General features: G+C 42.8%; 1 protein-coding gene across 1 annotated transcript in view; it reads left to right on the forward strand.

The window, feature by feature from the left end:
* Positions 1-6307: 6307 nt before the first annotated feature.
* INPP5F (inositol polyphosphate-5-phosphatase F) overlaps positions 6308-13104 on the forward strand; it is a 38376-nt gene continuing 31579 nt past the window's right edge. The window contains exon 1 of the mRNA XM_058810843.1: positions 6308-6481. Coding sequence (XP_058666826.1) covers positions 6385-6481 — 97 coding nt within the window. The 5' untranslated portion in view covers positions 6308-6384. The remainder of the gene's footprint in view (positions 6482-13104) is intronic.

Consider the following 13104-nt stretch of genomic DNA (forward strand, 5'->3'; position numbering starts at 1 on the left):
GGTAAAAACCTATTACAGAAATGCAATATATAAATTGTTCAGATAGATAGATGTTGTAATATAATTAAAATATCCAAGTGAAAAGCACATTGCCAAGTGTTTCAGATGGCTCTTATTCCACCTTGATCCACACCAATCTTGCTTCTCATTGGTAGTCCCCTCTGTAAATGCAGAACCTGACTGACTCCAACAAAAATACAGAACTTCCCTGATTTGTTTGAGGTATGACCATACATAAATTCTATTTTATTATTATTCCTATAAAAGATAGACCTTGCTTTCCTTTATCTGCATATAAATACAAATGTAAACTGCTGCCATGGCAATTTAAAACATTTTACACATATCAATATAGTCAGGCTATAAGACTTTTGCATAGTAGGGAACAAATGTCACCTTTAGTCATAAATGTAAAAGTGTGGTGCAAAGAACCTGCTGTGTGTTCAAGGACAAGGACTCACACTTTCTGATTTTCAATCCCCTTTTTCCCTCTCATGTCTATCTTCTTCCCCTAGGTTTGACAATGACCTACATAGCATTGCACAAGGAAAGCAAAGCCAGCAATAAACACTTTTAGCCTGTATATAGCAATGATCATCTCTCCCAGTCACTCAAGTATAGAACATATAATCTCACAGGAAAATAAAGTTCTTTTAATCTTCTGGTTTTGTCCTTTGAGAGCCATAAGAATTCTAATTACTGGCACAGTACTTAACTGAGCATCAAGAGCTTGAGGATTGCCAGATCTACATAGGAGTTTTTTTATCCACATGCCAGAGATGAAGGAAAAGCTGATAAGTGTTTTTTGACCTAAATTGTTGCCTGGCAGCTAGAGCTTCTGCTCTTGGGAGGAGAGGGTTGAGTGTCCCTTTCTGAACTTCACACATCCCTACTCCTCCTAAACACTGAGGTGTATCTGCAGTGTAAATGCAGCATTATGTAGAGGCTGAGCTTCTGTAAATATGAGTTCTCTTGGAGACCCATGGATATGTGTGTCAGTGAGGTTTTTTATGGCTCCAAATTTCTGCCTGAGTAATTTCACTTACAGTGTTAAAAGCAATCACCTCATCTGTGTTGGTGAATCTGTCTGAGATACAGCAAGGCTTCCAGAAGAGCACTCTTACTGTTCCACCTCATGACATTTGGGAAAGGTGGTGGAGCTGAAAAAGCTCCTTTGGATGACACCTTCTGAGGCTCATCCCAGGGCTCTGCTGTTCCATCTGTGAGCACAGGAATTGGGTTCCTTAAGAGTTGTAACAGAAAACAGGAGATGAATTTTGTTCCTTAAGAGTTGTAACAGAAAACAGGAGATGAATTTTGTTCCTTAAGAGTTGTAACAGAAAACAGGAGATGTACTTCAGAACTGCCTCTGACAGGCTCCAGCTGCTGAGGGTCTGTAGGACAAAACCAGATCTAATCTTCTATGAAGCCCCTGGAGTGTGCATAGTTCAGAAGCTGGATCCTCAGCAGCAGCTGTCTAGTTCTCCAAACCCTTTCCAGTTCTATGGCACTGCCTCCTAACATAGGCATGGTTGGCATTAACACATCCATGCCATGGGCATGATCTGATTCTGCTCAGTGTGACACTGGCACTGAGTGACACTAAGGTAAGTGACCCCACAAAATCAGGCTCCTTCTGCTCAGTAAGGCCAGGTAAATTTGTTCTAACCTCAGTCACTGTGACACCCAGTTTCATAAATAGCATTTAATAGGTTATTGTGCATCTGCAAACCCAGTTACAATATGCTGCACAAATGCTTGTGGCTATCCAGCACAGGCAGGGCACAGGAATAGAAACACACAGCTGGGAAGGAGGCAAGGATTATTTAAGCTGGCTTTAGCAGCATCCAGTGTTGTTGCTGAATGTCACAGCGTGTCAGACCTTACCCTGCAAAGTTCCCTTTGGAACAACATTGGGGTGAGGAAAGGAGAGTTTGACCCCAAGTTAATTTGTGGCACAGGCTTTTGCTGCAGCTGTACAAGTGCTATTTTGAAAGCATGTTATTCTCAATATAGCAAATGGAGTGATATAATATAAATATTTGTGTTAAAACTTTATTAATTGAATGGAATAACAAAGCAATTTTCCATCACAACTCAGTAATGTTTAAATCCTGGAATGCTGAGACCACTGGCTTCCAAGCTGATGAAAAATGCCTCATCACGTTATCCCTTCAACACCTCATCCTGTTATTGACCTTGCCTTCTGTAATGGCTCTGAATCCCTGGAATCTGAGCGGGCATTGCTGCCTCGCCCAGTGGGGATCCTTATCACAACTGGAGCTCCTGGGCACGACATGAATGTAAACAGTGCATAATAATTCATAAATATTGTATAAATAATGAGTGCCAGGAGACCAGGGAGCAAGAGGAATGTGATTCAACCCCTCCCTCACACTTTTCCTGCATTTATTTCCATCACATATGACCGACAGATTTTTGCACTGAATAGCTAATACATATCCTTTTCCTGGGGCAGCCAAACCCGGGGAAAAGTGACAAAAAGACATCTATAACACTTCAGCACTTGGCAACTACTGTGTTCTTCAGGTGGCATTTGATGCTTGGCCTCCACAGTATTCACAGTCATGCAAAAATAAAAGTAATGCAAAAATATAAAGTTAGTTATGCACAAATTTGAATATATATTTATATTCAATTGAATATCTATATCTATATCTATATCTATATCTATATCTATCTATATAGTTACTTTTGATGTTTTACTGCCTAATCTACTGATACATCCTGAGGAAGAAGCTAGATTCAGTAGACACTAGTAACATTATAAAGATGATGATGGTTTTTGTTTCTGTAATATTAAAATGGGAAAAAAAAAACCCTAGGGAAATTAAAGCAACTTCCAGGAAAGCTAATTGCAAAATGAATTCAAATTGGCTAAATGATAACAGAAAAAAACCCAAACCTTTTAAATATCTTTTTTTTCTAAAAGACAGATCCTGAAATTTTACTTTTTACCCTTTCTAAAGGCAGAATTCTTCTTTTTGTAATGTGAGCTATTTTGCTCTTTAGACAAACCCCAGCCCAAATTAAAAGTAAAGAAAGGGAGATAAATTCTTCTAAATGGTAATAAAACCATTAACTTCTTCAGACTGAGGAAAAGCGAGTAGAATCTGTTTTAAATGAGATGCAAATTTGATTACAATGGCTGTGAAGAAGAGCCTGCTGTTTACTTTGGAGAAATTATGATTTAAATGCGGCCTTGGTATAGTATAAACCATATTTTAACTGAGGAAGGCAGCCCAACAACACTGTAAGGAATCTTTTTGTCTGCACCAGCTTGGCAGTTGGCAAAGTGCAATTTGCAATTCCAGAATAAAAGAATCGTAGGCAATCAAAACATTCTCATTTATTTTTGAAAATGGTCCCATTGATTTGCTCTTAAGAGCCAGTGCAACAGAGGGAAATCAATGCACTGTCCATTAGCCATAGAGTGTATTGCAGATATTAACCACAGACACATTGCTTTGAAGGGAGAAGGTTGTTCTCTTCCTAGTGCTCACTGAAATAGAAATATTCCCATTGCAAGTAAGAGATTTTCATGGCAAAGGAGGAAATACCAGAGTTCCTCTTCCTGTAGATATAACTACAGCTGCCACAAAAAGCTTCTTCAGTGAAAAGAAAGCTAAAAATAAATTCAGGCAAAAATTCTTATGCAGAGCTGCTTTCCCTGGGTTTTGAGAGTTTTCATTTTCTTGCCAAAAAACTAATGTTCATGCCAGTAGTTTTGTATTTTTCTGTTATAAAACACAACACACAACTATTTCTCAGCAGTACATTTACAGGCACTTCAGAAAATGTTCTAGTCCCAATCAAATCTCTTTTATCCACTATACTGCCTGCCAGGAGACCCTCTTGTGTTACTCCTGTTTTGAGGAGGTTTCTTCTCAAAGCAGACTCTTCAGTCTCTGTTTAATGCAGAGCAGACCCTCTCTAAAAAGCACACAAAAGCTTTCTCAAAAACATATTTCAGAAGAGGAAAGAAACCTCCCTAAGAGAACCTCCCTAAGCTCCAAAGGAAAACAGAAGCACATGGAAGTGGGTAGGGAATGCCAGGGAGGAATATAGAGGTGTTGCCTTGGACACACAGGGATGAAAATAGAAAGGACAAAGCACTGTTGGATTAAAAACTAGCAAGGAGTACGAAGGGTAACAAGGAAGGTTTCTGTAGTTACTTTGGCATCAAAAAAGATGACCCAGGATTTTACTAATGTTTGTCTGGAAGCTGCCAGGAGCATTGAGGCCAAACAAACAAAAAAAATGTTGCATGACTTTTTAATGGCCAACATTTAGAAATAAAGTTCCTCTCACTGTCTACAGTGCCATTTCCAAATCTGGTACCCTTCACCTCAGGAAGAGTGGTGTATTTGTCCGATCTATCCAGCCATTTGTACTTCCAAGTGTGGAGTTATTAAATCACATCCCTTTCTGTTAACCAACATTTAAACTTGAACTCAAGCTGCTGGCAATCAGGTAATACTGAGAGTGCATGACTAATTGCCAGCCTACGCATTTCCTTACCGTCATCCAGTGACAATGAATTGCAAAAATGCAAAATTAATCTTTCAGGTTTTTTTCCCCTATGCTAACTCAAGCTGAAAGGCTCATAAAAACAGCACCCAGCTGTGAATCTATGGAAAACACGCTGAATGCAAACAGAAAACTACCCACAGGGAGGAAAACCAAAAAAGCTCTGATCAAAGCGTGAAAAAGGGCAAAACAAGAGTCTGTCCTTGAAATCCCTGCAAGCATTTTAATGGTGACCCAATGCATTGTGCTACAGCACTGAACTGCTTGGGAAACGCAAGCAGAATAGAGATGATATTGCAAGGAAGAAATATTTAGTGAATGATAGTGCAGACTAAAGTCATGGGAGCAAAAATGATGCTTGGACCCACTGAGAAGCTCAGTTCCTAGTCCCAAAGCAGAAAAGTTCTGTAGTGCATGCTTCTCTTAAAAGATGTTAATGTTCAGTTCAAGTTATTTAAATTATACATCTAAAGTCATGCCTGCACTTAAATGCATTTTTAGACTGGCTCTTCAGTACCTCCCAAAATCAAGCTCTTCCCTGGCTCTTGAATGCACACATTTAATAATGGGATTTCTCATTTCTTAATGTCCTTTAGTCACTTAGTGTTTTGTAGCATCACTAATATATATCAATGGAGAAATGTAGTATGAGAGAAACCCACCCTTTCAAAGAGTGGTTTGAAAGTAGTGTTTTTCTCCTTACTGTAGGTTGTTTAACAATAATGGGTAAATGTTTTAATTTGTGCATTGAAGAACCCAGCTTCACTGGGATGCCAGGTGCCCACCAGAGCTACTCCATCACTACCCTGGCTGTATGCAGGACAGGATGCTTTCTGTCTGTGTCCATCTCTTCCTCAATTTCACAGCAAGTGGGACTTTAGCTTTTGTGATCAAACAAAAGCTCTGGAAGCTTGTGGACAAGCCCTCAGTAAGGCTGGGAAGGGTCTGTAGCAGTTTGCAGGCACATTTTCCAGTGCTGCCTGCAGAAGAGACAGAGGGAACGATTTGCCTTTTCATCAGATGCCGCCTTCTGGATAAATACTTAACGCTGAGCCCTGTGCTGTGGTCCTGAGATTTCCTTTCACCACGAGTTATACCGTGTATCACCTTCTGAGGGCTGAGGGGAGCGGGACTGAGGGGAGAGGGGATGAGAAGATCCGGACTGAGGGGAGCGGGGATGAGGGGAGGGGGGCGGAGGGGAGAGTGAATGAAGGGAAAGGGGCTCGGGGGAGCGGGGATGAGGCGAGCGGGCTGAGGGGAGCTGATCTGAGGGAAGGAGCTGAGCGGAGCCGGGCTGAGGGGAGCCAGGCTGAGGAGTGCTGATCTAAGGGAGCCGAGCTGAGGGGACTCGAACTGAGGGGAAGCGGCTGAGGGAAAAGGACTGAACGACCTCCGGGGGCCGCCGGGCAGGATCGCGCAGACCCCGCCTCCACCTTAGGCCCCGCCCCCTCAGGCCCCGCCCCCTGCTCTGCCCCTTTAAGCGCACGCGGGGCGGGGCCGAGCGCTGTCACGTGCGGCGGCGGGAGCGGAACCCGAGCTCGCGCCCGCTCCGCCCGCTCGCGCCCCGGCTCCGGGGCAGCGCCCGCGTGCGCGCGCGCGCGGCTGCTCGGGAGCGCGCGCCCCCGCGCCGGCCATTCCCCCTTCCGCCCCGGGGCCGCGCGCGGCGGCGGCGGGAGCGGCGGGAGCGCCCCTTCCTCCCGTGCCGCCCTCCGTCCCTCTCCGCCCGCGGCTCCCGGAGCGCCCCTTCCGCCCGTGCCGCCCTCCGTCCCTCTCCGCCCGCGGCTCCCGGAGCGCCCCTTCCTCCCGTGCCGCCCTCCGTCCCTCTCCGCCAGCATGGAGCTGTTCCAAGCCAAGGACCACTACATCCTGCAGAGCGGGGAGCGGGCGCTCTGGTGCAGCCGGAGGGACGGCAGCCTGCAGCTGCGAGCCGGTGAGGAGACCCCCGCGGCCGCGCCCGCCGCCTGCGCGGGGAAGGGCGGGCTGGGAGCCGGCCGGGCGCCGGGGTCGGGCGGGGCCGGTCCCCGGAGGGTCGCAGGAGCAGCCCGGTTCCCCCGGGCCGCGGGAGGTGCCGGTGTCCCGGCTGCCGCGCCTCTCCGTGCGGTTGTTTCCCCGCTGATAAAGCAGCGCTGCCCCCGCGGTGTGACCGGAGCGGTGCCGGTGGCCGAAGGCAGCCGGTGATCCCCGGGGAGCAGCGCTGGGGCCGTGAGGGGCCGGTGTCCGCCTTACATAAGGGATGCTCCGGGCATTGCGTCTGTGGGCAGATGGGTCCCGTGGTGGCCTCTTGCAGAAACTGAACAGGTGGATACAGCGGGGTCAGCTGTAAGGTCCATTCCAGCCCTTTGACGTCCTGGGATTCTGTGGCTTCTAAAGTGCTTCTGAATTTTTCAGTGATTACCGGCTGGGTGACAATTGCACTGTGTATTAGTACAAGACTGAAGGGAAGGCAGCGCGAACAAAAATTGAGCTGGAGTTGTGTAAAAGGGAATTTTGAAACCATGGTGATTATCCTGTCCTACCTAGGGGTAAAGGTGTCTCCAAAATAAAATGCCACCCTTGCTTTGTGCCATGTGTGCTCCCTGCCCATGGCAGGAGGTTGGAACCAGATGGTTTTTAAGGTCCCTTCCAAGCAGAACCATTCTGTGAGTTTTTGTCATTCTCTGTGATTCTAATATGTAGCTTTGATGTAGAGGACCACGCTGACCCTGCTTGTATGAGAAAGACACTCTAAATAGCTGTGTGTTTCACCAAACATGTGGCAGGCTGCAGTGATGTTACTTACAGCTTTCTAAAACTGGGATCTGTGTTATGCCAAAAAAGGTGGCTAAATGTGTATATGACCAGGCTGGCTATCCAAGTAGAGTAGACTTTATGAGCTTCTGTGAAAGGCTGGACAAACTTTAAACATAACCATCAAATACCGTTGTTATCTGTGTTTTTTCAAAGAACTGTTTTTCATACTGCACTTTCTTGTGCTATGTTTTCATCCTTGAGTTGCGTCTTCTCAGAGCAGTTTGTTTATGTCTCTTAGATAAAATTGCAATCTGTGTCAAGTTAGCATGACTAATTCCTGTCCATCAACTTCACTAATCCAGCAATACTCTGATTTGCAAGTGACCTTACAAAATAATTGGTTTTAAGCTTTCACAGGGGAGAAAACCCCTCGGGTTGGGGTTTGTGATGGTTACAGCCATCTGCATGGGCTGAAAGCTCTTCCTTGACCCACAGTAATTAAAACAACTAATGGTCTGTAGTTCTGGAGATGAATGTTTGATAACCTCAACTTTTAAAAGCATCAGTGCCTTGCTTTCACGCAGCCATTGCTGGGTTTTATTTTTTCTTGGTGTCCTTTAACCTGCTGGAGGCTTTGCCAGTGCCCAGCAGTTTGTCAGCCTGCTGTTCCAGCAGCGTTTTGTCCTGTGCCTGCCTCTGCATTTTCAGGCAGTTTCCATGTGATCCCCATTGTGTGTGACCTGCAGATTAACTAAAGGTAATGTGATATTCAATTCCCCTGGCCTGCTTGAAACTCTCAATTGTTAGCAGTGCTTTCCCATTTCCATGTGTTTGCAGCTTGGTTTTTCCAGCCCTCTCTGTGGATCATCTTCTTGACAGTGGACTCCAGGTCTGTGAAATAAAACATCTTAGCAGGTTGAAAGTAAGCCCAAGAAAGAAACATTTCTCTCACAGGAAGTGCTTCTTGGATCAATAGCTCTTTCTTGTATTAAGACAAAACTTCATATCCTCAAGTTTGCATTTTATTCCATTTGACCATTTATTATTGAGGCCAATTTCATGCCCGGAAATGAGTAAATGAATTTCTGTGTGATGAGTCACTGCTGTGTTAAAAAAACAACAAAGTCATAACTTGTGTTCATTGACATGTTTAATAATCTGTCAAAAGGCTGTGATCTAGCTCTGTGTCTCTGCTTGGTTTCAGAGGCCTTGGTTTTAAAAATTCTGTCTCACAGAGGCTGCTCTGAATTAATCTTTGCACATTCATGGGTTGAAATAGAGAATATTGGTAAACCTTGCAAATCATTGCTTGAGAGAGTAGGTCTGAATCTAAAGCTAAGCTTGAAAGTATTCTCCTCCCTCAGCTATAAAGGCATGTTCAGAAATTTGCCAATATTGAAAGCTGTATTTCTGACCTCTTTGAATCAGGGAGATAACAACTTGAATTAAAAAAGAAAAAAGGCAAATAATCTTGGTAAATATTTGCCATAAGCAAAGTCTGAGGTTGGCCCTCGTTTGAAGGATGTCAGCCTGTGTTTGCAAGATGTTTCTGGGTTTTTTTATTCTCTAAAGTGAAAGCACTAATGAGTCACCTGCAGGAAATCCATGAATCACTTTGGCATCATAGACTTTTTTTTTTTTTAAATAATTTGGCTGCTGAGAGTGTGCATTTTTCAGTGTAATGAAAAAACATGTGCTGTTCAGCCATGCCTTAAATGCCTTACATCAGGACTTGGTCAGGATTTCACTCTTGGATTACTCTGTTGATGCTCTGGGTGGCTGCTCTTGATTGATAGCTCTACACAGATTAGAAATATTTTTTATTGATGATGTTGGTATAAATTGTGCTTATCTTTGCATATGTGTACATATAGATGTGTGTGTGAAGGATGAAAAGTGTTGAAGACAGTGAATTCTTCTCACCAATTTTTAACAGCAATAGAAGGAGTGAGACTGTTATGGTGTAAAGCTTCTATTATCATTGTGCTGGCCTTGATAATACTCCAGGCACTAATGTCAAATAAGTTCTACTAAAACTGTTTCTTCTAACTGTGCTGATTCCCATTGCTCTGGAGAAAAAACCTACCAAATATTTTGAGGGATACACAGATTGGAATTTAACTCAGCTTTTGGGGATGTCATGGTCAAAGACTTGATTGCCTCTGCCTGAAAGAGTAAGATGGGTTAAGCTGTGTTTTACCTCTGGAACTGTAAACTAGAGGCAGATGGGCATTTGTTTGTTTCAAACAAACACTTCAGGAATTTGTTGTCACAGAATTCATTTTCATCTGTTGAAAATGGTTGTGAGTCAGCAACCGAAGCAATGCACTTTGAATACGTCCAGTGAGGGATGTGTTACCAAACAGAATTTTCAGAGCAGCAGGGGACACATTTCAGGTGAGGTGTCTCAGTCTGATAGTGTGAAGTCATCTCTGAATCACAGATCATAAGGCCATCTAATATTCCAGCTGTGTGCTTTCCTCCTCCTCCAAGGCATTGCAGGAGTCATGGAGAGGTGACTTGTCAGAATTGCTGAGCTGCTCCTCATGCTGCAGGCTGGAGGAGCAAGAGCAGTTCCTTTGTGGGAGCCTGGCAGTGCTCAGTGAAGGCCTTGAGCTCATGAATGGTGTAAGGAGTGATGCCACTGCCACCAAAGCATTTATTGCTAAGTTTTATTCTGCAGAGCAGTCCTAGACATGGCTCTGAGGGGTGACAGCCTGAGTGTGAAGTCATGCTGCTGAATTATTTCATACAAAAGTGCCTTCCTGAATTTCACTCGTATGTCTTGGAAACTGCCTATCTATTCTGGGCAATGAATTCCACAGGAGGCTGGAGCTTTAGTATTTCAAGTCACTTCAGAAGGAACCTCAAGCTGTTTTTTGACACCTTTTTAGCTGCAGTGGTACTGCACCGTTTCTCACCCTTGCTTGCTCATTCTGTTCCTCTGTTCCCTCCCCTCTCTGGGTTGTCAGCACCACGTCCTTGTGGCGTCTGTGACAAACCAGATGTCAGAGCTGATCTGCAATAGCTGCAGAATGTAGGCTGAAAAAATCTGCAGCACTTGGGTCCCTGGTGCTGCTTTTGCCTTCCTGTGATGGAACAGAGGGGAGCAGGGGAGTGGGCTGGGCTGCTCTGTCTCCTTCCTCTGATTAAATATTGCATACATTAGTCACTGGTTTAGTTTCTGACTCTGAGGCGAGCTCCTCCTATATATTTATAAGAGGGAAATGATTTTATACCTTTTATAAATAAAATCTACTTTGTAATTCCACCTGCAGTTCTTTTTATAGAACATAGTAAAACTAAAGCTGAGGCTTAAGTGGGTTAGTAGTGTGTTAAAGCCTAGCCTGGTGAGAATTAAATACACCTTGAGGTGAGGTGTTTCTTTGCTTTCCTATAGTCTTAGCAGGTGATGAATATGACAAGGGTGTTTCCCCCTTTTTTTTCCTCTCCTTTCCCTTCTATGAAGAGTTCTGAAAATGCCAAACTTGTCCCAACTCAGATGTGTAGATTTCTTGGAATTCTTGTCCATGCTGAAATGACCTGTGGTTTTAAATACAGGAAAAACTCCTAATGCCTCATATCTTGATATTCTGGTGTTGCTGGTTCTTCTTTTTTTTTTTTTTTTCTTTTTTTTTTTCCTTCCCCCAGAGTTAAAATTAATCTAATTCAAGTGGATTTCTTGTATTTTGCTGGCAGAAGTGACTCATCTTTGATCTCATCAGTTAGTATTAACTAAATATTGAGTAGGAAATTGCAGGCTAACTGCAGCTAAGATATTTAGAACAGAGGACACTGATTTCAATTAAGAAAGGTCTGCAGCTGTACCAAGGGCTTGTGGTTTTTTCATGAGAACACTGCTCCTCTTGTTAGGTTGTTTCACAGTTTAATGGTGTGGGTGATATTTCATGTGTATGTGTAAGGAAACATGAAAACTTTTGTGATTTTAAGGTTTAAACTCTGAACTGCAGAACAAAGCAGCCACTTGTTTGATGTGCTGCTTGTGTTCTTTGAAAACAACTGTTGCAGATTGGAATGGGATAGAAAATAAAGTAATGGGAGTGGAGTATCAAGAAAAGGAGAAATTATTGGTTGTGTGTCTAGAGGAAGAATTTGGAAACTGTTTTTTATTAAAGCTTGGCTTTAGTAAACAGGAATATTAATACTTAATCATCAGTTTTATTTTCTTGCTCCAAGCATCTTCCTCAATAAAAACTGGGAGAGGACTTTTTTCCTGAAAAGCTGAACCCAAATGAATGAAATAGCACTTGAGCGCTGAGCTTCTCCTTTTAAGGCAGAAACCTTACTTGAATAGAGCCCTGGGGCAGTGTTTGCTGAGTCTCTGAAAACAAGGCCCTTGAACATCCTTTGAACTGGAAAACAGAATTCTGAGCCAAATTTAAAAGTAAATAACCTTGGTTGCAAAATGTAAATGGCAAATATGCTGGTCTGGCATTAATTGTTATCTTTCAGGTTTTTTCTTTGTCTATTTCTCAGTTAAGGAAAACCAGCAATTTTTGCACATGGGGTGATGGTTAAGTTTTCCCCATTATTTGCATGCCTTCCAGCAACACTTAAATAATATATTGCTCCTAGTTATCTGAGTAATCAAATTTTCCCCAACAATTAAAAGAAAATAGAAATAAAAGGAGGAATATGGGGGGTGATAGTGGCTTGAAATCCTGTCTGTTCCTGAAACACATGCCAAATTTTTGAGTACAACTCCCATATTTAGTGTTAGAAATGGTTGTTTCCAATCCATAACTCTTCTTGTGCTTTGAGACTGATGAGTTGGACAATCAGAGAGGAAATTTAATTATGGCATCAGAAGAACAGGTGACAGTGAGGGAAAACTTTACCTTGCTTCAACTTGGCTCCCACTGTAATTCTCCCATGGCTCTTAAGGAGCATTAGCACAAGTCAGCTCAGTGATTAGTAAAACAAACTAATTTCCATAATTGTGAAATCCTTCTGCTCAGTAAATGTTTATATTTTAATTTTTTGAGTATAGAATAGCTTTCTTGTGTTGTTCTTTCAGTATGGCTGTAGCTGAGCAAACTTTTAATAGACAGTCTTCAGAATGAGTGAACATGGTGTTTAAGCTGTCAGATTTGTAAGTAGGTTTGAATAAAATCTTTCTTCTGCCTGATTGATAGTTTCCTTCTTGCAGAGTAAATAGGATTTTAAAAAATGCAGACAACCTACTGCTTTCTTAGCTTTAAGGGTATATATCCTCAAACAACTTGAGCTTTGTTGAAATACCAGCTAAAAATGGGAATGAATGTGTGTTGGTGTGGAATAATATTAATTAGTGCAGAGTTGTTGCTTTTGGAAGGATAAAAGATATTTTTTCCATTTCTGTTTTACTTCTGAGAAAATGTGTTTGCTAACAGAGTTCAGCAATGTGAAGAATAAAAGGAAGCTCTAAAGTTAAAAAGAAAAACAAAAAAAAAAAGCCAAACCAACCAAGCAAAAAACCAACCCTCTGAGCTCCAGTGGCTTGGCACTTATTTGCATTTTAAGAGTCCCTGCTGGGTGATTTTCTGAGTGGTATTTGCAGGTTTGTGGAAGGGATGGGAGGAGCTGATTCTTATCTCAAAGGGTTGAGGTGCACATCAAAGCTTGTTGAATGTATTTAGCCATCAGGGGTCTCTGAAGTGGGGAGCTCAAGGCAGTCCAGTGGGGGTGCAGGAAGAAAATGCTTTGTACCATTAATAAAAATAAACACTGTTTTAAAAAAATACTTATTTCACCCATTAAAAACCTCTTACTTTTGTATGTTTTATAATGCACGCAATAACAATTATTTACATGTTTCGCTGG

The sequence above is a fragment of the Ammospiza caudacuta genome, chromosome 9, assembly GCF_027887145.1.
Source record: "Ammospiza caudacuta isolate bAmmCau1 chromosome 9, bAmmCau1.pri, whole genome shotgun sequence".
Lineage (NCBI taxonomy): Eukaryota > Metazoa > Chordata > Aves > Passeriformes > Passerellidae > Ammospiza > Ammospiza caudacuta.